The 26,608-nt window shown below is 48.4% G+C and overlaps 1 protein-coding gene across 1 annotated transcript in view; it reads right to left on the bottom strand.

Annotated features, from left to right (window-relative positions):
- LOC139472738 (E3 ubiquitin-protein ligase TTC3-like) overlaps positions 1–26,608 on the bottom strand; it is an 80,512-nt gene that overhangs the window by 15,176 nt on the left and 38,728 nt on the right. Inside the window, exons 19-28 of the mRNA XM_071255198.1 lie at positions 24,862–24,981; positions 23,018–23,107; positions 20,309–20,398; positions 18,548–18,615; positions 15,998–16,140; positions 14,404–14,495; positions 13,551–13,705; positions 12,754–12,897; positions 10,354–11,992; positions 8,727–8,845 (exon numbers count right to left, since the gene is read on the bottom strand). Of these exons, the coding sequence (XP_071111299.1) occupies positions 8,727–8,845; positions 10,354–11,992; positions 12,754–12,897; positions 13,551–13,705; positions 14,404–14,495; positions 15,998–16,140; positions 18,548–18,615; positions 20,309–20,398; positions 23,018–23,107; positions 24,862–24,981 (2,660 nt within the window). The remainder of the gene's footprint in view (positions 1–8,726; positions 8,846–10,353; positions 11,993–12,753; positions 12,898–13,550; positions 13,706–14,403; positions 14,496–15,997; positions 16,141–18,547; positions 18,616–20,308; positions 20,399–23,017; positions 23,108–24,861; positions 24,982–26,608) is intronic.

Below are 26,608 nucleotides of genomic sequence, written 5' to 3' on the forward strand. Positions count from 1 at the left end.
ACGCAGGAGAGGGGTATGAGCCAGTAGGATGACGCAGGAGCGGGGTATGAGAGCCAGTAGGATGACACAGGAGAGGGGTATGAGAGCCAGTAGGATGACGCAGGAGAGGGGTATGAGAGCCAGTAGGATGACGCAGGAGAGGGGTATGAGAGCCAGTAGGATGACGCAGGAGAGGGGTATGAGAGCCAGTAGGATGACGCAGGAGAGAGGTATGAGAGCAAGTAGGATGACGCAGGAGAGGGGTATGAGCCAGTAGGATGAAGCAGGAGAGGGGTATGAGCCAGTAGGATGATGCAGGAGAGGGGTATGAGAGCCAGTAGGATGACGCAGGAGAGGGGTATGAGCCAGTAGGATGACGCAGGAGAGGGGTATGAGCCAGTAGGATGACGCAGGAGAGGGGTATGAGAGCCAGTAGGATGACGCAGGACAGGGGTATGAGAGCCAGTAGATGACGCAGGAGAGGGGTATGAGAGCCAGTAGGATGACGCAGGAGAGAGGTATGAGAGCCAGTAGGATGACGCAGGAGAGGGGTATGAGAGCCAGTAGGATGATGCAGGAGAGGGGTATGAGAGCCAGTAGGATGACGCAGGAGAGGGGTATGAGAGCCAGTAGGATGACGCAGGAGAGGGGTATGAGAGCCAGTAGATGACGCAGGAGAGGGGTATGAGAGCCAGTAGGATGACGCAGGAGAGGGGTATGAGAGCCAGTAGGATGACGCAGGAGAGGGGTATGAGAGCCAGTAGATGACGCAGGAGAGGGGTATGAGAGCCAGTAGGATGATGCAGGAGAGGGGTATGAGCCAGTAGGATGACGCAGGAGAGGGGTATGAGAGCCAGTAGATGACGCAGGAGAGGGGTATGAGAGCCAGTAGGATGACGCAGGAGAGGGGTATGAGCCAGTAGGATGACGCAGGAGAGGGGTATGAGAGCCAGTAGGATGACGCAGGAGAGGGGTATGAGAGCCAGTAGGATGACGCAGGAGAGGGGTATGAGAGCCAGTAGGATGACGCAGGAGAGGGGTATGAGAGCCAATAGGATGACGCAGGAGAGGGGTATGAGAGCCAGTAGGATGACGCAGGAGAGGGGTATGAGACCCAGTAGGATGACGCAGGAGAGGGGTATGAGACCCAGTAGGATGACGCAGGAGAGGGGTATGAGAGCCAGTAGGATGACGCAGGAGAGGGGTATGAGAGCCAGTAGGATGACTCAGGAGAGGGGTATGAGACCCAGTAGGTTGACGCAGGAGAGGGGTATGAGAGCCAGTAGGATGACGCAGGAGAGGGGTATGAGAGCCAGTAGGATGACGCAGGTGAGGGGTATGAGAGCCAGTAGGATGACGCAGGAGAGGGGTATGAGCCAGTAGGATGACGCAGGAGAGGGGTATGAGAGCCAGTAGGATGACGCAGGAGAGGGGTATGAGAGCCAGTAGGATGACGCAGGAGAGGGGTATGAGCCAGTAGGATGACGCAGGAGAGGGGTATGAGAGCCAGTAGGATGACGCAGGAGAGGGGTATGAGACCCAGTAGGTTGACGCAGGAGAGGGGTATGAGACCCAGTAGGATGACGCAGGAGAGGGGTATGAGACCCAGTAGGATGACGCAGGAGAGGGGTATGAGACCCAGTAGGATGACGCAGGAGAGGGGTATGAGAGCCAGTAGGATGACGCAGGAGAGGGGTATGAGCCAGTAGGATGACGCAGGAGAGGGGTATGAGCCAGTAGGATGACGCAGGAGAGGGGTATGAGCCAGTAGGATGACGCAGGAGAGGGGTATGAGCCAGTAGGATGACGCAGGAGAGGGGTATGAGACCCAGTAGGATGACTCAGGAGAGGGGTATGAGAGCCAGTAGGATGACGCAGGAGAGGGGTATGAGAGCCAGTAGGATGACTCAGGAGAGGGGTATGAGACCCAGTAGGTTGACGCAGGAGAGGGGTATGAGAGCCAGTAGGATGACGCAGGAGAGGGGTATGAGCCAGTAGGATGACGCAGGAGAGGGGTATGAGACCCAGTAGGATGACGCAGGAGAGGGGTATGAGACCCAGTAGGATGACGCAGGAGAGGGGTATGAGAGCCAGTAGGATGACGCAGGAGAGGGGTATGAGAGCCAGTAGGATGACTCAGGATAGGGGTATGAGTGCCAGTAGGATGACGCAGGAGAGGGGTATGAGAGCCAGTAGGATGACACAGGAGAGGGGTATGAGAGCCAGTAGGATGACGCAGGAGAGGGGTATGAGAGCCAGTAGGATGACGCAGGAGAGGGGTATGAGCCAGTAGGATGACGCAGGAGAGGGGTATGAGCCAGTAGGATGACGCAGGAGAGGGGTATGAGCCAGTAGGATGACGCAGGAGAGGGGTATGAGAGCCAGTAGGATGACGCAGGAGAGGGGTATGAGCCAGTAGGATGACGCAGGAGAGGGGTATGAGACCCAGTAGGATGACGCAGGAGAGGGGTATGAGAGCCAGTAGGATGACGCAGGAGAGGGGTATGAGAGCCAGTAGGATGACTCAGAAGAGGGGTATGAGCCAGTAGGATGACGCAGGAGAGGGGTATGAGAGCCAGTAGGATGACGCAGGAGAGGGGTATGAGAGCCAGTAGGATGACGCAGGAGAGGGGTATGAGAGCCAGTAGGATGACGCAGGAGAGGGGTATGAGAGCCAGTAGGATGACGCAGGAGAGGGGTTTGAGAGCCAGTAGGATGACTCAGGTGAGGGGTATGAGAGCCAGTAGGATGACGCAGGAGAGGGGTATGAGAGCCAGTAGGATGACTCAGGAGAGGGGTATGAGAGCCAGTAGGATGACGCAGGAGAGGGGTATGAGCCAGTAGGATGACGCAGGAGAGGGGTATGAGCCAGTAGGATGACGCAGGAGAGGGGTATGAGCCAGTAGGATGACGCAGGAGAGGGGTATGAGCCAGTAGGATGACGCAGGAGAGGGGTATGAGAGCCAGTAGGATGACGCAGGAGAGGGGTTTGAGAGCCAGTAGGATGACGCAGGAGAGGGGTATGAGCCAGTAGGATGACGCAGGAGAGGGGTATGAGCCAGTAGGATGACGCAGGAGAGGGGTTTGAGAGCCAGTAGGATGACGCAGGAGAGGGGTATGAGAGCCAGTAGGATGACGCAGGAGAGGGGTATGAGCCAGTAGGATGACGCAGGAGAGGGGTATGAGCCAGTAGGATGAGCAGGAGAGGGGTATGAGAGCCAATAGGATGACGCAGGAGAGGGGTATGAGAGCCAGTAGGATGAGCAGGAGAGGGGTATGAGAGCAAGTAGGATGACGCAGGAGAGGGGTATGAGAGCCAGTAGGATGACGCAGGAGAGGGGTATGAGAGCCAGTAGGATGACGCAGGAGAGGGGTATGAGCCAGTAGGATGACGCAGGAGAGGGGTATGAGCCAGTAGGATGACGCAGGAGAGGGGTATGAGACCCAGTAGGATGACGCAGGAGAGGGGTATGAGACCCAGTAGGATGACGCAGGAGAGGGGTATGAGAGCCAGTAGGATGACTCAGGATAGGGGTATGAGAGCCAGTAGGATGACGCAGGAGAGGGGTATGAGAGCCAGTAGGATGACACAGGAGAGGGGTATGAGAGCCAGTAGGATGACGCAGGAGAGGGGTATGAGCCAGTAGGATGACGCAGGAGAGGGGTATGAGCCAGTAGGATGACGCAGGAGAGGGGTATGAGAGCCAGTAGGATGACGCAGGAGAGGGGTATGAGCCAGTAGGATGACGCGGGAGAGGGGTATGAGCCAGTAGGATGACGCAGGAGAGGGGTATGATCCAGTAGGATGACGCAGGAGAGGGGTATGAGACCCAGTAGGATGACTCAGGAGAGGGGTATGAGAGCCAGTAGGATGACGCAGGAGAGGGGTATGAGAGCCAGTAGGATGACTCAGGAGAGGGGTATGAGACCCAGTAGGTTGACGCAGGAGAGGGGTATGAGAGCCAGTAGGATGACGCAGGAGAGGGGTATGAGCCAGTAGGATGACGCAGGAGAGGGGTATGAGACCCAGTAGGATGACGCAGGAGAGGGGTATGAGACCCAGTAGGATGACGCAGGAGAGGGGTATGAGACCCAGTAGGATGACGCAGGAGAGGGGTATGAGAGCCAGTAGGATGACTAAGGATAGGGGTATGAGAGCCAGTAGGATGACGCAGGAGAGGGGTATGAGAGCCAGTAGGATGACACAGGAGAGGGGTATGAGAGCCAGTAGGATGACGCAGGAGAGGGGTATGAGCCAGTAGGATGACGCAGGAGAGGGGTATGAGCCAGTAGGATGACGCAGGAGAGGGGTATGAGCCAGTAGGATGACGCAGGAGAGGGGTATGAGAGCCAGTAGGATGACGCAGGAGAGGGGTATGAGCCAGTAGGATGACGCAGGAGAGGGGTATGAGCCAGTAGGATGACGCAGGAGAGGGGTATGAGCCAGTAGGATGACGCAGGAGAGGGGTATGAGACCCAGTAGGATGACGCAGGAGAGGGGTATGAGACCCAGTAGGATGACGCAGGAGAGGGGTATGAGAGCCAGTAGGATGACGCAGGAGAGGGGTATGAGAGCCAGTAGGATGACTCAGGATAGGGGTATGAGTGCCAGTAGGATGACGCAGGAGAGGGGTATGAGAGCCAGTAGGATGACACAGGAGAGGGGTATGAGAGCCAGTAGGATGACGCAGGAGAGGGGTATGAGAGCCAGTAGGATGACGCAGGAGAGGGGTATGAGCCAGTAGGATGACGCAGGAGAGGGGTATGAGCCAGTAGGATGACGCAGGAGAGGGGTATGAGCCAGTAGGATGACGCAGGAGAGGGGTATGAGAGCCAGTAGGATGACGCAGGAGAGGGGTATGAGAGCCAGTAGGATGACGCAGGAGAGGGGTATGAGAGCCAGTAGGATGACGCAGGAGAGGGGTATGAGACCCAGTAGGATGACGCAGGAGAGGGGTATGAGAGCCAATAGGATGACGCAGGAGAGGGGTATGAGAGCCAGTAGGATGACGCAGGAGAGGGGTATGAGAGCCAATAGGTTGACGCAGGAGAGGGGTATGAGAGCCAGTAGGATGACGCAGGAGAGGGGTATGAGCCAGTAGGATGACGCAGGAGAGGGGTATGAGAGCCAGTAGGATGACGCAGGAGAGGGGTATGAGACCCAGTAGGATGACGCAGGAGAGGGGTATGAGCCAGTAGGATGACGCAGGAGAGGGGTATGAGCCAGTAGGATGACGCAGGAGAGGGGTATGAGAGCCAGTAGGATGACGCAGGAGAGGGGTATGAGAGCCAGTAGGATGACGCAGGAGAGGGGTATGAGAGCCAGTAGGATGACGCAGGATAGGGGTATGAGTGCCAGTAGGATGACGCAGGAGAGGGGTATGAGAGCCAGTAGGATGACACAGGAGAGGGGTATGAGAGCCAGTAGGATGACGCAGGAGAGGGGTATGAGAGCCAGTAGGATGACGCAGGAGAGGGGTATGAGAGCCAGTAGGATGACACAGGAGAGGGGTATGAGCCAGTAGGATGACGCAGGAGAGGGGTATGAGAGCCAGTAGGATGACGCAGGAGAGGGGTATGAGCCAGTAGGATGACGCAGGAGAGGGGTATGAGAGCCAGTAGGATGACGCAGGAGAGGGGTATGAGAGCCAGTAGGATGACGCAGGAGAGGGGTATGAGAGCCAGTAGGATGACGCAGGAGAGGGGTATGAGAGCCAGTAGGATGACTCAGGATAGGGGTATGAGTGCCAGTAGGATGACGCAGGAGAGGGGTATGAGAGCCAGTAGGATGACACAGGAGAGGGGTATGAGAGCCAGTAGGATGACGCAGGAGAGGGGTATGAGAGCCAGTAGGATGACGCAGGAGAGGGGTATGAGAGCCAGTAGGATGACACAGGAGAGGGGTATGAGCCAGTAGGATGACGCAGGAGAGGGGTATGAGAGCAAGTAGGATGACGCAGGAGAGGGGTATGAGAGCCAGTAGGATGACGCAGGAGAGGGGTATGAGAGCAAGTAGGATGACGCAGGAGAGGGGTATGAGAGCCAGTAGGATGACACAGGAGAGGGGTATGAGAGCCAGTAGGATGACGCAGGAGAGGGGTATGAGCCAGTAGGATGACGCAGGAGAGGGGTATGAGAGCCAGTAGGATGACGCAGGAGAGGGGTATGAGACCCAGTAGGATGACGCAGGAGAGGGGTATGAGAGCCAGTAGGATGACGCAGGAGAGGGGTATGAGAGCCAGTAGGATGACGCAGGAGAGGGGTATGAGAGCCAGTAGGATGACGCAGGAGAGGGGTATGAGCCAGTAGGATGACGCAGGAGAGGGGTATGAGAGCCAGTAGGATGACGCAGGAGAGGGGTATGAGAGCCAGTAGGATGACGCAGGAGAGGGGTATAAGCCAGTAGGATGACGCAGGAGAGGGGTATGAGAGCCAGTAGGATGACGCAGGAGAGGGGTATGAGAGCCAGTAGGATGACGCAGGAGAGGGGTATGAGAGCCAGTAGGATGACGCAGGAGAGGGGTATGAGAGCCAGTAGGATGACGCAGGAGAGGGGTATGAGAGCCAGTAGGATGACGCAGGAGAGGGGTATGAGAGCCAGTAGGATGACGCAGGAGAGGGGTATGAGAGCCAGTAGATGACGCAGGAGAGAGGTATGAGAGCCAGTAGATGACGCAGGAGAGGGGTATGAGAGCCAGTAGATGACGCAGGAGAGGGGTATGAGACCCAGTAGGATGACGCAGGAGAGGGGTATGAGAGCCAGTAGGATGACGCAGGAGAGGGGTATGAGCCAGTAGGATGACGCAGGAGAGGGGTATGAGCCAGTAGGATGACGCAGGAGAGGGGTATGAGCCAGTAGGATGACGCAGGAGAGGGGTATGAGAGCCAGTAGGATGACGCAGGAGAGGGGTATGAGAGCCAGTAGGATGACGCAGGAGAGGGGTATGAGAGCCAGTAGGATGACGCAGGAGAGGGGTATGAGCCAGTAGGATGACGCAGGAGAGGGGTATGAGCCAGTAGGATGACGCAGGAGAGGGGTATGAGAGCAAGTAGGATGACGCAGGAGAGGGGTATGAGAGCCAGTAGGATGACACAGGAGAGGGGTATGAGAGCCAGTAGGATGACGCAGGAGAGGGGTATGAGCCAGTAGGATGACGCAGGAGAGGGGTATGAGAGCCAGTAGGATGACGCAGGAGAGGGGTATGAGACCCAGTAGGATGACGCAGGAGAGGGGTATGAGAGCCAGTAGGATGACGCAGGAGAGGGGTATGAGAGCCAGTAGGATGACGCAGGAGAGGGGTATGAGAGCCAGTAGGATGACGCAGGAGAGGGGTATGAGCCAGTAGGATGACGCAGGAGAGGGGTATGAGAGCCAGTAGGATGACGCAGGAGAGGGGTATGAGAGCCAGTAGGATGACGCAGGAGAGGGGTATAAGCCAGTAGGATGACGCAGGAGAGGGGTATGAGAGCCAGTAGGATGACGCAGGAGAGGGGTATGAGAGCCAGTAGGATGACGCAGGAGAGGGGTATGAGAGCCAGTAGGATGACGCAGGAGAGGGGTATGAGAGCCAGTAGGATGACACAGGAGAGGGGTATGAGAGCCAGTAGGATGACGCAGGAGAGGGGTATGAGAGCCAGTAGGATGACGCAGGAGAGGGGTATGAGAGCCAGTAGATGACGCAGGAGAGAGGTATGAGAGCCAGTAGATGACGCAGGAGAGGGGTATGAGAGCCAGTAGATGACGCAGGAGAGGGGTATGAGACCCAGTAGGATGACGCAGGAGAGGGGTATGAGAGCCAGTAGGATGACGCAGGAGAGGGGTATGAGCCAGTAGGATGACGCAGGAGAGGGGTATGAGCCAGTAGGATGACGCAGGAGAGGGGTATGAGCCAGTAGGATGACGCAGGAGAGGGGTATGAGAGCCAGTAGGATGACGCAGGAGAGGGGTATGAGAGCCAGTAGGATGACGCAGGAGAGGGGTATGAGCCAGTAGGATGACGCAGGAGAGGGGTATGAGCCAGTAGGATGACGCAGGAGAGGGGTATGAGAGCCAGTAGGATGACGCAGGAGAGGGGTACGAGACCCAGTAGGATGACGCAGGAGAGGGGTATGAGAGCCAGTAGGATGACGCAGGAGCGGGGTATGAGAGCCAGTAGGATGACGCAGGAGAGGGGTATGAGCCAGTAGGATGACGCAGGAGAGGGGTATGAGCCAGTAGGATGACGCAGGAGAGGGGTATGAGAGCCAGTAGGATGACGCAGGAGAGGGGTATGAGAGCCAGTAGGATGACGCAGGAGAGGGGTATGAGCCAGTAGGATGACGCAGGAGAGGGGTATGAGCCAGTAGGATGACGCAGGAGAGGGGTATGAGCCAGTAGGATGACGCAGGAGAGGGGTATGAGAGCCAGTAGGATGACGCAGGAGAGGGGTATGAGCCAGTAGGATGACGCAGGAGAGGGGTATGAGCCAGTAGGATGACGCAGGAGAGGGGTATGAGAGCCAGTAGGATGACGCAGGAGAGGGGTATGAGAGCCAGTAGGATGACGCAGGAGAGGGGTATGAGAGCCAGTAGGATGACGCAGGAGAGGGGTATGAGAGCCAGTAGGATGACGCAGGAGAGGGGTATGAGAGCCAGTAGGATGACGCAGGAGAGGGGTATGAGAGCCAGTAGGATGACGCAGGAGAGGGGTATGAGCCAGTAGGATGACGCAGGAGAGGGGTATGAGGAGAGACAGACGTGGTGCTGACCTGTGGTTGAGCTGTTGGAGGGCCCCTATCTGCTGCTTCAGCAGCTCCACCTGCTGCACGTACATCTGCTGCTCCTGCGTTGTCTTCATCTTCTCCAGCATCAACTGTTTGGTGGCTGCCTGCATTACAAGGCGGGTTTAATTACTGTCTCATTATCTTTGTTTTTTTGGTTTGGTTTGCAATATTCCAGCTATATGACGGCGGTCTGTAAATATCTTGTATGCATGGCATAAATTTGAAGCCGCACTCAGTGATATTTATTAGCCTGTTTAATGAAAACATTGCCGTCTGCTTTTAATGCAGTCTGCTCATAACCTTAAGTTGCACAAACCAATATTAACTTGCATCAGAGCAGCGTTATTTGTTGTTTAACACCGCACTCAGCAATATTCCAGCTATATGACGGCGGTCTGTAAATAATCGAGTCTGGACCAGACAATCCAGTGATTTACATCATGAACATCGGTCCACGCAATTGGGATCGATGACATGCATCAACCAAGGCAGCGAGCCTGACCACCCGATCCTGTTAGTTGCCTTTTACGACAAGCATAGTCGCCTTTTACGGCAAGCATGGGTTGCTGACCCCGGAATCTTCACGGGTCCATTATCTTTGGTATAAATATCAAATCTGACATACACAGATCAAGACAGACTGACTCCAACATTATATTCTAAAACAATTTGTTTATATATTGAATCCCATACTTTAACAGTTGTTGCCTGTTAACAAATACTCCTTTGATGGTACTCTTGTCTGGGTGTGGATGCCATCGTGCTCCATAACAAACCCACAACAAAAGGCCAGATTTTTTAAATTATATTTTTCTGTTCACAGATTTTAATCAAAGCTAGGTCAAAGTTATGCAATTTTTAAAATTATACGAACGAACGAACGAACGAACGAACGAACGAACGAACGAACGACGGCTACAAAAATACTTATGGCACTGTGTATTTGTATTCAAAAGTGGCAACTTACGTTGATGCTGCTATGAAAGCATTGTTCACTGGAACGGAGAAAGATTGTTGTAAGCCTATGCTAAAGTGTGGGAGGAGCGATCACCTTAGCGCTAAATGAGTGAGTAAGTGAGTGAGTATGGTTTTACGCCACTTTTAGCAATATTCCAGCAACATCACGGAGGGGTACACCAGATAATGTGCTTCACACATCGTACACGTGGGGAATCCAACACGGGTCTTTGGCGTGACGAGCTAACGCTTTAACCACTAGGCTTTGCTCATGAACAAGTATAACATATGTCCCTATATGGAAATCAATGCACCTATGCAAACAGCAAATTGACCTTCACTGACATCTTGACCTATACACATATCCAACACGAGCCTTCGACATGACAAGCCAATTCTTTTACCACCAGGCTACCCCACTACCCCTCTTAGCGCTAACACCACGTTGTGGACCAGGGCCCTGGAGCTCCGCCTTACCGTAAGTGAGTGAGTGAGTATGCTTTTACGCCGCTTTCAGCAATATTCCCGCAATATCACGACAGGGGACACCAGAAATTGGCTTCACACATTGTACCCATGTCGGGAATCAAACCCAGGTCTTCGGCGTGACGAACGAACGTTTTGACCACTAGGCTACCCGACCGCCCCTCCTTACCGTAAGACTGATCTTCTCCTCCTGGGCTTTGTGCAGTGTGGCGACGAGCTGCGTGTGCTGCTCCTGCATGGCCTTGTAGTGGAGGAACAGGCTGTTGATGTCCAGGTCCGTGTTGGTCGACACGGACACGCCGCGGTACACCGTCTGCACTTGCACATCCACCGACGACTTCGGCTTCAGCCAGTTGTGGTCCTGGGAAAACACCGAACTCTTGTCCAGTCCAAACAACGAATACGACTCTGGCGTGTTTGCAGCTGTGAAACTGGAGGCCGTGTTGGGCTCGAGTCCGTCCGCTGGCGACCATGTTGAGCTGGTGTTGTCCTGGGACTGAAGAGACGCGAGGCTGGGGAAGGGGGAGTACACAGACTGCTGGGCCGTCTTGGTCAGTCTGTCCTGGAATGTGTTGAATCCGTTATCCTGGGAGGCTTTGGGGTAAATGGGGGTGGGGCTACTGCCCCAGATGCTGGTCACGCTGCTCTCTGATGCGTCACCACACCCATGGGCCAGGGGGCTATCACAACTGCTAGGTCGGGAGTCAAAGGAACCAAAAGCATCTTTAGATGAAGAACTCAAAAAAGGATGCGGAGGAATGATAGTTTTATCCAATGAATTTTTGCGTTTGGTATCCAATAAATCCAGGTTTCCATGCAAGCTGTCAGAATTGTGAAATGAACTGGAAGAAAAAACATCATTTGAAACCTCCTTCTGCACAGTGGTTCTGGAATAGGCTGATTTGAAACCTTGACTCTGGAGAGCTGGGGAAACAGTGCGATAACCAAGTTCAAATTCACCTAACTCAGAATGAGATGACCTTGAACTGCAACGGCTAGGGTCAAGGTCATCCGATTTGACACTACTGGGTGCAAGAGCTGAATCCAAGATTTTAGAACCCACACCACGAATCTTTGCCAAAGAAATACTTTCCGACACACTGTCACTTCCTCCCTCCCAACTTTCCCTGCTCCAATCAGGTTCACTAAAATTGTTCGTAGTCTCTAAGTCATCCTCTAAATCGTCGGCACACAACTGAAAATCGTCTATGTCGTCCATGTTTTCTAAAAGCGTCTTTTCCGCACTTTTGCTACTATTTGGCTGTGAGGGCAGAGAAAAGTCATCCAGAGAATTATATGTGGATGGTTTAACCCTGGGGGCTGCACTGACCGTTTTCACAAGCTTATCTATCTCACATCTGGCTTCACACGAATTCATAGCATTAATCACAAAAGGATCCTTATTGACACAATGTTCCACAAACACACCAGCACTAGGCTGTGGCTTGAACTCCTGGGCGGCAGGGTTCAGCGACACCTTAGAAGCTTTATTCACATCCGACGACACAACACTATTCACAGACCGCGGTTTAGTTTTCACATCACTCGGAACAGTCTGTTTAGCGCCCAAGGTGGGATACTCGGTCTTGTGTGCCACGGCCAGCGACCGAGCATGCACAGCGTCTTTTAACAAACACACATAGTTGTCTATAAGTCCGAACTTCAACGACTGCTGCAGGAAGCCTCGAAGACCTCCGTAAGTGTCTATGACCTCCCGCGCCTCCATGGGGAAGTCCTCAAGCTCCTTGGTCAACACAGAATCGTTCACATGCAGAGGGCCATGCTCACCTAGCAGCTCCGCAAAATACCTGGGGGCAGAACATTGTACATTCAAGTTGGTTTCTTGCACTCAGCAATATTCAAGCTATATGAAGTGGTCTGTAAATAATGAAGTATGGACCAGACAATCCAGTGATTGACGACATGAGCATCAATCTATGTAAGTGGGATATAATGGCATTCATCAACCAAGTCTGACCATCCGATCCCGTTAGTTGCCTCTTATGACAAGCATGGGTTGCTCAAGACTACTTCTAACTCGGATGTTCACAGGGGAGACAAGCATGGGTTGCTCATGACTACTTCTAACCCAGATGTTCACAGGGGGAGACAAGCATGGGTTGCTCATGACTACTTCTAACCCAGATGTTCACAGGGGAGACAAGCATGGGTTGCTTAAGACTACTTCTAACTCGGATGTTCACAGGGGAGACAAGCATGGGTTGCTTAAGACTACTTCTAACTCGGATGTTCAAAGGGGAGACAAGCATGGGTTGCTCATGACTACTTCTAACCCAGATGTTCACAGGGGAGACAAGCATGGGTTGCTTAAGACTATTTCTAACCCTAATGTTCACAGGGGGAGACAAGCATGGGTTGCTCAAGACTATTTCTAACCTAGATGTTCACAGGAGACAAGCATGGGTTGCTCAAGACTACTTCTAACCCAGATTTTCACAGGAGACAAGCATGGGTTGCTGAAGGCTATTTCTTACCCGGATGTTCATGGGGGAGACAAGCATTCAATTCACCGAATACTTGCGTGAATGGTAACAGCACTACTACTTACACAAAGAGATTGTTGGCCACTTCGTTGTGCTTGTTGTTCTGGGGGTTGATGGACTGGTCATAAACCGAATTAAAATCCTGAACCTTTTGATGTAAACTTGGAGGGACAGAAAAAGGGTTGTCACTATTATATGTGGCCCTTGGTCTGAAATGAGAGCATGTTAAACAATAGAGATCAAACTGTGGTGGTCCTGTGAACGGTGAAGTCAGTAATGATAGGTTTTGTTTGTTGTTTAATGCCTACTCAGCAATATTCCAGCTATTTGACTGCGGTCTGTCAATAATAAAGTCTGGAACAGACATTCCATGTGATTGACATCATGAGCATCGATCCACAGCAATATTCCAGCTATTTGATGGTGGTCTGTCAATAATAAAGTCTGGACCAGACAATCCAGTGATTGACATCATGAGCATCGATCCACAGCAATATTCCAGCTATTTGACAGCAGTCTGTCAATATTAAAGTCTGGACCAGACAATCCAGTGACATCATGAGCATCGATCCACGCAATTGCGATACGACGACATGCGTCAACAAAGGCAAGGAGCCTGACCACCCGATCACATTAATCGCCTCTTACGACAAGCATAGCCGCCTCTTACGACAAGCATAGCCGCCTCTTACGTCAAGCATAGCCGCCTCTTACGTCAAGCATAGCCGCCTCTGACAGCAAGCATGGGTTGCTGAAGACCTGTGCTACTCCGGTCTGTATGTACTGAGAGCATGTTACACATAAGGCGCATCTTCTAACTCTCAACGCCAAGTTTCATGCAGACTAGTGTAGCTTGTCTTACATTCTGGGAGCACACGTGTCGTCCTCCGTGTCACTCAGTACGGAGTGTTCCCCAAGCAGCTGGTCTTCTCGACGGTCGGAGAAATTCACCTCCACATTGAGGACCTGTTTAGATTTCTTCTTCTCCTTCTTCGGTTTACTCAACTTTGGCTTGCCCTGAAATTTCATGAGGTGATTGTTTAGGGGTGACCATTGGCCTGGGAATCACTAACCAAAACCGATAACTTTTGTTGTTGTTGTTGTTTAACGTCGCACACAGCAATATTACAGCTATATGAGGGCGGTCTGTCAATAATCGAGTCGGGACCAGGCAATCTAGTGATTGACATCATGAGCATCGATCCACAGCAATATTTCAGCTATGTGATGGCAGTCTGTCAATAATCGAGTCTGGACCAGAAAATCCAGTGATTGACATCATGAGCATCGATCCATTGGGATCAATGACATGCATCAACCAAGTTAGAGAGTCTGACCACCCGATCCCGTTAGTCGCCTTTTACAGCAAGAATGGGTTGTTGAAGGGGACGTAAACAATATGACAAGAGTCAGGGCATTCATAGTGAGTGAGTGAGTATGGTTTTACGCCGCTTTTAACAATATTCCAGCAATATCACAGCGGGGGACACCAGAAATGGGCTTCACACATTGTACCCATGTCGGGAATTGAACCCGGGTCTTCGGCGTGACGAGCGAACACTTTAACCACGAGGCCACCCGACCGCCCCCGTGACATGTAATTCCCATTGAACTGCTGTAGGCTTCGAGATATTCTTCCTGTGTGCAGGTCAAGATAAATCCCTGCCAGGTTCAACATGGCCAGGAACTAAATGAAAACGTTCTGACCCACCCACCTTGTACAGAGTGGCCTCCTCTGCCTGCTCCTTCTTGTATAGGACTGTGTCAGCCTTGGCAAGGTGCTTCAGCTCCGACTCGTCTTCAAGAACTGCCAACACAACAGGGTAGGGGGAACTATTGGTCTGGAAATCACTTTTGCGATAACTATTGATATTGAAAGAGTGAGTGAGTGAGTGAGTATGGTTTTACGCAGCTTTTAGCAATATTCCAGCAATATCACGGCAGGAGACACCAGAAATGGGCTTCACACATTGTACTCATGTCGGGAATCGAACCCGGGTCTTCGGCGTGTCGAGCGAACGCTTTAACCACTAGGCTACCCGACCGCCCCGATATTGAAAGAAACTATTGCGATAACCATTGATATTGCAAGCAACTACAGCAATAAATATCGAAAGTTTTCAGTGTATCATTTTAGATGAATTTTAGAGTTGAATTTAACCTTGGAACTGAAGTTTCCTTTGAATGTGATAACAATAAGACACTCGATTTTCCACCCAAGTTTGTCACAAACTCTGCTTGACTGTTACCCACCGCTGTTTTACTTTAAGAAAGACCGGTTGCTAAGCATCAAGGGCATTTAACTTTAATCCTCACACTGCTGCGTTCACAATTGCATGATATGGTAAATACAAATTGAAACTATCAATATTCCTAACTGAAATGGATATTATTGATCGGAAACTGATTTAACAATCGTTTTTTTACTTTAAGTGCTTACCAATTGCAATATATCGATATATCAATTTTATCATGACACCCCTACAAGTTTTTTTAAGTGAGGAGAAATGAGGTTTAATGGCATGTTAAATATTTCGGCACTTATATAGCAGCGTGCACATGTGTATGCTGAATTATAGTGCAAGCCCACGGAGAAACCATGCCGCAGGTAAACATGAGTACACTCGGACACAGTATACCGACTCCGAAGCAACCAGTCCATGTTTTTAGCCCCTTAGTGTTGAGTGCGAGGTAAGGAAACAATAAGTCCCATCTATTAACGTCTTTTGACATGACGCGGCTGGCAGATGGTAGGGTACTGACAAACCTGGAAACAATGAGGCAAATCAAGGCTTGAAACCCATGATCATAGGATTCTGGTCTGCCTATTTACACTAGCCAAAACCTGCCTGAAAGGTGACAAAAGGATATCGCTATACTTGAATCATTATTCCAATAAATTGCAATACGAAAGCCAGGGCCATACCCATCACTGTACTCGTTCACAATAAACATACAGAAAATAGTTTTGTGCAGAAATATATGTATATACATACATGAGAGTGTTCCATGGTTTGTTTGTCCTTGTTCTATCCTTGTATAGTGCTAGCTCACTGAGATACCATGCCGCAGTTTAACATGAATACCCCACTCAGACACAGTATACTGACTTCGAGCCGACCAGCCCTTGTTTTAGCCCCTTAATGCCGAGCGCCAGACAGGGTAACAACAAGTACCATCTTTTAACGTCTTTTGGTATGACGCGGTCGGGGATCGAACCCCTAACCTTCCACTCTCCGGGCGGACGCTCTATCACTTGACCACGGAGGCGTCCTACATGAAAGTGAGCTGTGCCAGTATTTGCCTTACCTTGCTGTGCCAGAGAGAGGGCATCGGTTGTGTCTTCCTCCTCTTCCTCTTCCTGTTGTTTCTCCGCCTCCGCTTCCCGAGCTTCCTTCCTCTTCTGCTTCCGTAGTGCTTTCTTCTCCGCTTTACGAGATATCTTGTCTTGGCTGCAAAAGGTGAAGTGAAATGGGGTTTACATCGTGTCAAGAATGATTCCTTACATGGAGACGCGCACGCACTTCTGAGTTGCTAGTGCTAATCTGGACTTACAGTTTTACAGTGAGTGAATGAGTGAGTGAATATGATTTAAGGCCGGTTTTAGCAATATTCCAGCAATATCACGGCGGGGGACACATTGTACCCATGTCGGGAATCGAACCAGAGTCTTCTGCGTGACGAGCGAACGCTTTAACCACTAGGCTACCAGACCGCCCTGCAGTTTTACAGCGCCTGCCCAATGAGATACCATGCCGCAGTTTAACATGGATACTCAACTTAGACACAATACTGACACCAAATCAACCAGTCCTTGTGTCAGGCAGGGTAACAAGTACCATCTTGTAACGTCTTTTGATATGATGAAGCCAGGGATCAAACCCGCTCTCCAGGCAGACACTGTATCTACTAGACCAAGCTGCATGAGGTTACCGGCGTATGTTTTATCTGCTTATGGCGTAAAGCTGTCGTCAGCAACATTCAAGCTGTATCATGTCGCCAAACAAGTGGTTGATATTAGAAGCAATATCCCACACTGTCATGGCACAATGTTTGTTTGATATTTAATGCGGCTGTCAGCATATTCCAGTTACATGACAGGTGCTTGTATGTAATGTTTGGAGAAAACAGTGATTGACATCATAAGCCACATCCCACGATGTCAGTTTGTTTGTTTGTTGTTTAACGCCGCACTCGGCAATATTCCAGCTATATGACGGCGGTCTGTCAATAATCAAGTCTGGTCCAGTGAATCCAGTGATTGATATCATGAGCATCGATTCACCCAATTGGGATATGGTGACTCTTCCATGAGTCAAGGAACATGCAGTGATTGTACAAGATAACTGATAATCAATTATGTATGTACAGCAGTACCCTGTCCCCATCTTCCCGAGGCAAGAGCGTTAACTGACTTTAAAAGTCCAGTTTCCACCCTTGCCAAACTAGCCTGGAATTCCTGGGCTCGATCGTAGCGCCACCAGTGGCTATTACGAGTTATGTCCATTCTATGCCTCTCTCATATGTACCAATCAAATTCCACCTCTCGTATCACATGCATTTGTTTCAAACAAAATGGCGGCGCCCAGTCAAGACGATCTGATCGACCATCAAGATCTATTTTGTGATAAAACGGTTCTAACTTCGCGAAGTACATCAAATCACGTGAGCACCTTGATTAAAAACATGAAAAGATATAGAAAATATCTGTTGACAATGAGTTGGCGATGCACATGCTTTGCAAATCATGCAATCGACCAAACTCTGCATGACAGTTTATGAACCGGATTTCGATTTCGGTGCGCGATTTTGATTGGACTATGCATAGACTATTTAGTCCAGCCAACATGTAACTCCATAATCCCAGGCTAGTTCGGCAAGGGTGGAAACTGGACTTTTATAGCCAGTTAACTCTCTTGCCTCGGGAAGATGGGGACCTACGTGTATCAGGCCAAAAACAACAGGGGCCAGGCCAGGGGGGAGTGGCGGGTCACAGGTGGGTGGTCCCCCCATTCATTGTGTAGTAGTTACTTTGTTTGTTTGTTGTTTAACGCCGCTCTCAGTACTATTCCAGCTATATGACGGCGGTCAGACGTTTACCACTTCGGTGGAACCCACGAGCATGGTTATGGTGCTGACAAACCTAGAAACATGAACCGGGATTCAAACCCACAATCATGGGTTTCTGGCGTGCCCAAGGAACACAACTCTGTACAGCGAATTGCGGCGCCTTAGACGACTGGGCCACCCGTGCCCCAATGATGTCTAGACCAGGCAAACCAGTGATTGACATGTGCAATGTCCAAAGGTACACCAACAAGTTACTGAGTTTAACGCCGCACTCGGCAATATTCCAGCTATATGACGGTGGTCTGTAAATAATCGAGTCTGGACCAGACAATCCAGTGATTGTGATCATGAGCATCGATCCACGCAATTTTGATACGATGACATACATCAACCAAGTCAGCGAGCCTGACCACCCTATCCCGTTTGCTGACTCTTGCGGTAAGCATGGGTTGCTGAAGACCTATTCTTCCCCGGATCCTCGGGGGGTTGTGAGCAAGTGAGTGAACTTGGTTTAACGCTGCTGTGAACAGTATTCCAGTATCACGTCGCGTCAGCTTGATGTGGGAGGGGATCCCAAGGTGATGCAGGTCTCAAGACGTTTACCCCTTCTGTGAAACCCACGAGCACAGGTATGGTGCTGACAACCTTAAAAAATAATCGGTGCGAAGTGTGATTCGAACTCACGATCATAGGTTTCTGGCGCACCCAAGGGAAGCAACTCTGCACAGCGAATTGTGGTTCCTTAGACAACTGGGCAATTTCGACAAAACATTAGGTTGAAAAACTTACCTTGAAGGTTCGAGCTTCAGTAATTTCTTCTGATTTTTAGATTTTTGTAATGGTTTGTCTGATGTATACTGTCAACAAAACAAACAAAACTATTCTTACATTTATTCATGCCTTCATTGTCCAATTGCATCACTAAGTGTTAGGAATTTTCACTATTTTTCTTTCATTGATGAGTAGAGTGAGTGAGTGAGTTGGGTTTAACGCCTCTTTTAACAGTATTCCAGTTATATTACGGCGTGTCAGCTTAATGTGGGAGGAAAGCCCGAAGTGACGCAGGTCTTAGACGTTTACCACTTCGGTGAAACCCACGAGCACAGGTATGGTGCTGACAAACCTAGAAACATAATCGGGGCGAACCGGGATTCGAACCCACAATCATAGGTTTCTGGCGTGCCCAAGGGACGCAACTCTGCACAGCGAATCGCGGCGCCTTAGACGACTGGGCCACCCGTGCCCCTCATTGATGAGTAGAAAAAGTAGTAAAAAAAATTCTGAATTAAGTTGGTGTTTTATTCCCAAATCTGAAAAACACATTTAGCAGTAGAGCAGATCACAAGCCGTTGTAATGCATGTCCCGATATCAAATTCACCATGACAGCATTGATCAGGATATTGGACAGCATGAGGCAAATTTTGATTGTATTTTTTTAAATACTATATGTTTATACAACACAAAAAACAAAATTTGTGAAGTCATTTTTTTCAAACACCAACTTCAAGTTTTGAGAGAAAGAAATCTGTAAACCAACTATGAATGTTTAACAAAAGTTCCTGAATATCAGGTATTTCCTGCCATTTCAAGGATTCAGAACAGGCCCAGCCCAAGACAGTTTGTCTAATGTTATTTGTTGACTTGTTTAACGCCGCACTCAGCAATATTCCAGCTATATGACGGCAGTTTGTAAATAATCGAGTCTGGACCAGACCATCCTGTGATTGATATTGTGAGCACTGATCTACTCTGTTGGGGTACGATGACATTCACCAACCAAGTCACCGAAATTTGACAGTGTTTTATAAATAAAATCAGATTAAAAAGGCAGGTAAATTTGTTTTGTTTCTAAAATATTCAACATTGACAACGTTCATGTGAAAAGGCTCAACAGGTCCACCAAAGAAATGTTTCGTTGGTTTGTTTGTTGTTTAACGCAACACTCAGCAGTATTCCAGCTATATGACAGTGGAGTGTAAATAATCAAATCTGGACAAGACAATCCATTGATTGACATCATGAACATTGATCCACACAAGAGGGAAACGATGACATGCATCAACAAAGTCAGCGAGCCTGACCACCCGATCCCATTAGTCGCCTCTTACGACAATCATAGTCCCTTTTTATAGCAAGCAAGGGTTGCTGAAGACCTTCTCTACCCAGATCTTCACAGGTCATAATACTTAGAGTGAGTGAGTGAATTGGGTTTTACGCCGCTTTTAACAGTATTCCAGTTATATCACGGCGTGTCAGCTTAATGTGGGAGGAAAGCGTGAAGTGATGCAGGTCTCAGACGTTTACCACTTCGGTGAAACCCACGAGCACGGGTATGGTGCTGACAAACCTAGAAACATAATCGGGGCGAACCAGGATTCGAACCCACAATCATAGGTTTCTGGCGTGACCAAGGGACGCAACTCTGCACAGCGAATCGCGGCGCCTTAGACGACTGGGCCACCCGTGCCCCCCATAATACTTAGAATAGCAGAATGTTTTTAATATCTTCTGATCATGATAATGTGTAACAATATTTGTAAATGACTCACAACTTTAGGGTCGGCGTTATGCCTGTAGAGACAGATTCTCTGTATAAAAGAACTACAGTCCGGAGTTGGACAAGACTTATCTAGTTGCTCCTGAAACACAACGAGGAAAAGCAAGGTTACTGTTTGTAGTCAAACGCTTCAATCCAGTATTCCGGATACAATACAGTACTGGGCAGCGATAGTTAGTCCACAAGCAGCGATAGTTAGTCCACTAGCAGTGGTAGTTAGTCCACTAGCAGCGATAGTTAGTCCACTAGCAGAGATAGTAAGTCCACTAGCAGCGATAGTTAGTCCACTAGCAGCGATAGTTAGTCCACTAGCAGTGGTAGTTAGTCCACTAGCAGCGATAGTTAGTCCACTAGCAGTGATAGTTAGTCCACTAGCAGCGATAGTTAGTCCACTAAGAGCAATAGTTAGTCCACCAGCAGTGATAGTTAGTCCACTAGCAGTGGTAGTTAGTCCACTAGCAGCGATAGTTAGTCCACTAGCTGCGATAGTTAGTCCACTAGCTGCGATAGTTAGTCCACTAGCAGCAGTACTTAGTCCACTAGCAGCGATAGTTAGTCCACTAGCAGAGATAGTTAGTCCACCAGCAGCGATAGTTAGTCCACTAGCAGCGATAGTTAGTCCACTAGCAGCGATAGTTAGTCCACTAGCAGCGATAGTTAGTCCACTAGCAGCAATAGTTAGTCCACTAGCAGTGATAGATAGTCCACTAGCAGCGATAGTTAGTCCACAAGCAGCGATAGTTAGTCCACTAAGAGCAATAGTTAGTCCACTAGCAGTGATAGATAGTCCACTAGCAGCGATAGTTAGTCCACTAGCAGCGATAGTTAGTCCACTAGCAGCGATAGTTAGTCCACTAGCAGCGATAGTTAGTCCACCAGCAGCGATAGTTAGTCCACCAGCAGCGATAGTTAGTCCACTAACAGCGATAGTTAGTCCACTAGCAGTGATAGATAGTCCACTAGCAGCGATAGTTAGTCCACTAGCAGTGATAGTTAGTCCACTAGCTGCGATAGTTAGTCCACTAGCAGTGATAGATAGTCCACTAGCAGCGATAGTTAGTCCACAAGCAGCGAAAGTTAGTCCACTAGCAGTGATAGTTAGTCCACTAGCAGTGGTAGTTAGTCCACTATCAGCGATAGTTAGTCCACTAGCAGAGATAGTAAGTCCACTAGCAGCGATAGTTAGTCCATCAGCAGCGATAGTTAGTCCACTAGCAGTGATAGTTAGTCCACTAACAGCAATAGTTAGTCCACTAGCAGTGATAGATAGTCCACTAGCAGCGATAGTTAGTCCACTAGCAGCGATAGTTAGTCCACCAGCAGCGATAGTTAGTCCACCAGCAGCGATAGTTAGTCCACTAACAGCCATAGTTAGTCCACAAGCAGTGATAGATAGTCGACTAGCAGCGATAGTTAGTCCACTAGCAGCGATAGTTAGTCCACTAGCAGCGATAGTTACACAGCGATAGTTAGTCCACCAGCAGCGATAGTTAGTCCACTAGCAGCGATAGTTAGTCCACCAGCAGCGATAGTTAGTCCACTGGCAGCGATAGATACCAACATTTGGGGTCCACTAGTCCTTATAATGATAACATATAGCAAAACCCTTAAAAATAGCAAATGTCTACTAGTCCTTATGATACCTTAAGTATTGGGCAGTTTGGCAAGGAATACAGTACTAGTGCCAATTTCTAACACTGACTAGTCCTCAAAATGAGAACACAGGATAATTCTAATGTGAGGTCTTGTGATTTTAGCCCCTAAATTGGAAAAAAAAGGCCCCATTTTCAAACACAATGGGGCATTTTAACATTGTGCTGTATGGTCAAGTGTGCATGTACCTCGGGAATTTATGAATTCTCACATAAAGGGCCCATGTCAGAACGTTCCTTGAGTGAATCCTGAGAACGTATAGAACGTAAACCCTTAAAAAGGGCTAATTTCTACCTGTCCTTCTGATGCCTAAACTATTGGGCAATTTGTCCAGGACTATAGGCATGGTATCAATTTCTATCGCTGAGCAGAGTGTAAATAATAGCTACCAATATTCGCACTATGGGATGGAGGTCTGTAAATAATCATGTCTAGAGTGAGTGAGTTGGGTTTAACAGTATTTCAGTTATATCACGGCGTGTCAGCTTAATGTGGGAAGAAAGCCCGAAGTGATGCAGGTGTCAGACGTTTACCATTTCGGTGGAACCCACAAGCATGGTTATGGTGCTGACAAACCTAGAAACATGAACCGGGATTCAAACCCACAATCATGGGTTTCTGGCGTGCCCAAGGAACGCAACTCTGTACAGCGAATTGCGGCGCCTTAGACGACTGGGCCACCCGTGCCCCAATGATGTCTAGACCAGGCAAACCAGTGATTGACATGTGCAATGTCCAAAGGTACACCAACAAGTTACTGAGTTTAACGCCGCACTCAGCAATATTCCAGCTATATGACGGTGGTCTGTAAATAATCGAGTCTGGACCAGACAATCCAGTGATTAATATCATGAGCATTGATCCACGCAAGTGGGATACGATGACGTGCATCAACCATGTCAGCGAGCCTGACCACCCGATCCCGTTAGTCGCCTCTTACTACAAGCATAGTCGCCTTTTACGGCAAGCATGGTTCCCTGAAGACCTATTCTACCCCAGATCTTCCAGTGTTGTCAATGGGGAAGCGCCCTGCAAATGGCACACCTACCTTGTCGGACCCCTTCCCCTTGTAAGATTTCCAGCAGGCTACGTGAAACTCTACCACACAGAGAGACTGACAGTTCACTCGCACAAACCCCTGAAAGAAAGTAGATGGACTTTCAAAGACAACCTGCAACCTTTTCATTCAGAGCACAGGCTAATCTGGTACCTCAAGTTTGAGTCTGGAGAACCAGGATTTCTCTGGACCTGCTCAGAGGCAAGTCTGCAGCAAGTGTCATTAAAAATTCCCAATTCATGTTCATATGCCGCAGGTATAACATGGATAACCCCCTCTGACAAAGCATACTGATTCCAAGCCGAGGGGTCCTTGTTTCATCCTGTTGATGTCGAAGTATGGGGTAGCAACATGTACCATCTTTTGACGTTATTTTTCATACCCACTCAAGGAGGAGGCCATTCTAGACACAAGTAACCCATATTCATTGCAATATACCGAAAAACATGTCAAATGTCAGCATCTTTCCGAGGCAAGTGTGTCCACTAGCCAATATCAAGGCCTAGTTTCTACCCCTGCCACATCAAGGCCATTTTTCTAGGCTCGACCCTGGCGTCACATCTGTAGATCACGAGTTGTGTCCCTTGTAATGAAAACATAATATCTATTCAGATCGCTGTTCTTATCTCGTATAGCTTCACAAAAATGGTGACTACCATAGTCGACGACCAAGTCGATCAGAAAACGAAAACATTTGCGATTTCATCCCTGACATAAAAACATAGGCAATTATTGTGGGGTTAAAAAGATGAAAATGACATATTTGCGTCAACAAAGACAGGCAGTGGTAAATCACTTTCATACGAAAATGTACCAGTCGTGGATGTTGATTTTGTGGAATGTTCTCTGATTGGGCGATCGATGTGTGCGATAGTCCAATCATATTTAGCACAGGAAAGTGGGCTTGATGTGGCAAGGAGGAAAGAAGACTTTGATAAAGAGGCTAGTGGACGCTCTTGCCTTGGGAAGATGAAGGTTAGAGGCGTGAGAGGTCCACACTTCCAAGTCTCCACAATCATCTTCCTGAGGCAAGGGAGTTTACTGACTGTAAAAGTCCAGTTTCCACCCTTGCCGAACTAGGCAGGAATTTCTAGGCTCGATCTTAGTGCCACCAGTGGCTATGACGAGTTATGCCCCTTCTATGTTCTCCTTAATGTTCAATCAGATTCTATCTCTCATATCACTTGCATTTGCTTCAAACAAAATGGCGGCGCACAGTCAAGACGATCTGATCATTAATCAAAATCTATATTGTGATAAAAAAAGGCATCAAACCATGTGAGCACCTTCATTAAAAACATGAGACGATTTGGGAAATATCTGTTGATGCGGAGTTGGTGGTACACATGCATTGCAAATCCTGCAATCAACAGAAATCTGCACGGCAGTGTATGAGTGAGTGTATGAGTGAGTGTATGAGTGAGTGAGTGAGTGAGTATGGTTTTACGCAGCCTTTAGCAATATTCCAGCAATATCACTGTGGGGGCAACAGAAATAGGCTTCACACATTGTACCCATGTCGGGAATCGAACCCGGGTCTTCGGTGTGACGAGTGAACGCTTTAAGCACTAGGCTACCCGACCGCCCCGGCAGTTTACAAACCAGACGTCAATTGTATTACACTATTTTGATTGGACTATGCATAGACTCGTTAGTCCAGCCAAAATGTAACTCCATAATTCCAGCCTAGTTTGCCAAGGGTGGAAACTGGACTTCTATAGTAAGTTAACTTGACTCAGGAAGATACTCCACAATTAGATTATGTCAACAATAAAACTTAATGTTCTTACAAATGTACATTGCATGTAAAAGATCCCACAATAATATATTCTGACCTTAAAGTCTGGATCTGAGAAATATATAACATCTCTGTCCTCCTGACAGTTACCATGGCGACACACGGCGTCTGGAGTTGGCGGACGTTTACAGGTCTGGAGCAGCTCCCGAAGTAGAGCCTGAAATACAAGATGACGGGTTGAGTGACGAATGACGAGTGACTCACAAATATACGAATCATTTTTGAGACATTTCATACCCATGAAACGACAAACAAAAAACTTTGTCTGATGTGGGTCTGGCTATCGACACAGATCATATACTAATAGAGGTAATTACACAAAAAAAAGTCCTGAAGAAATTTAGATTTTACTGCACTGGTGAGGGATGGCACATTTATGCAGGGATTACTTTGTGGACATTGAGGATATAACAAAAAACAGTCACTTTCCAATTTTTAGCAATTGACATAAGCAACATTACTCAAGTCTGTTTCTGTAAATCTTAACTTTATTTCATCACAGTTTATGCAAGATATTATCAAAGACACAAATTTTATATCGATAATAGTTGTTTTTTCCCACTGACGATAATTCCGATTATCAATCTTCTCGGCCAGCCCTAGTCTGAAGTAAGGAATCCAGGGATCAAGTGACCTGTCTCAGTAGCCGCCTGTGCTTCCTCATAAACTGGTTCACCACAAAATGGTTCACTATAAACTGGTTCACCACAAAATGGTTCACTATAAACTGGTTCACCACAAAATGGTTCACTATAAACTGGTTCACCATAAAAATGGTTCACTATAAACTGGTTCACCACAAAATGGTTCACTATAAACTGGTTCACCACAAAATTGTTCACTATAAACTGGTTCACCGCAAAATGGTTCACCATAAGTGATTCACCACAAACAGGTTCACTATAAACTGGTTCACCACAAAATGGTTCACTATAAACTGGTTCACCACAAAATTGTTCACTATAAACTGGTTCACCGCAAAATGGTTCACCATAAGTGATTCACCACAAACAGGTTCACTATAAAGTGATTCACCACAAACTGGTTTTCTAAAAAGTGATTTGTTAAACTGGTTCACCATATAACTGTTTCTCTCCAAACTGGTTCACTGTAAACATCTTCTCCATAAAGAGGTTTACTATAAACTGTTTCTCCATAAACTGGTTCACTGTAAACATCTTCTCCATAAAGAGGTTTACTATTAACTGTTTCTCCATAAACTGGTTCACTGTAAACATCTTCTCCATAAAGAGGTTTACTATAAACTGTTTCTCCATAAACTGGTTCACTGTAAACATCTTCTCCATAAAGAGGTTTACTATAAACTGTTTCTCCATAAACTGGTTCACTGTAAACATCTTCTCCATAAAGAGGTTTACTATAAACTGTTTCTCCATAAACTGGTTTTGAAAAGCATGGGACTTAGGGATAAATATTATAAATCACAAATCATCAAAAGGCACCAGTTTGCCACGAGACTAATCTGTATACCAAGTCTCATCTAAAAATATTCAAAGGTTTGGAGTTCTTCTCCAGAAATAAGCACTATCCTCACTTTCAGCAGAAGTCCAACTCTATTTTTTGAAAGCCATTTTTTATGATAAAAAAAACAAAAATCTCAAATCATTAAAAGGCACCAGTTCACGACTTGACTGATGTGTATAGCAAGTTTCATCAAGAAATATTGAACAGTTTAGGAGTACCGGTCCAGAAATGGAAAAGTGATGGAGGACCAATGAATGGACAGACATGCTGATCGCTATATGCCCCCATTTTTCAAAACG

The sequence above is a fragment of the Haliotis cracherodii genome, unplaced genomic scaffold (assembly GCF_022045235.1).
Source record: "Haliotis cracherodii isolate W230 unplaced genomic scaffold, xgHalCrac1.p SCAF_25, whole genome shotgun sequence".
Taxonomy (NCBI): Eukaryota; Metazoa; Mollusca; class Gastropoda; order Lepetellida; family Haliotidae; genus Haliotis; species Haliotis cracherodii.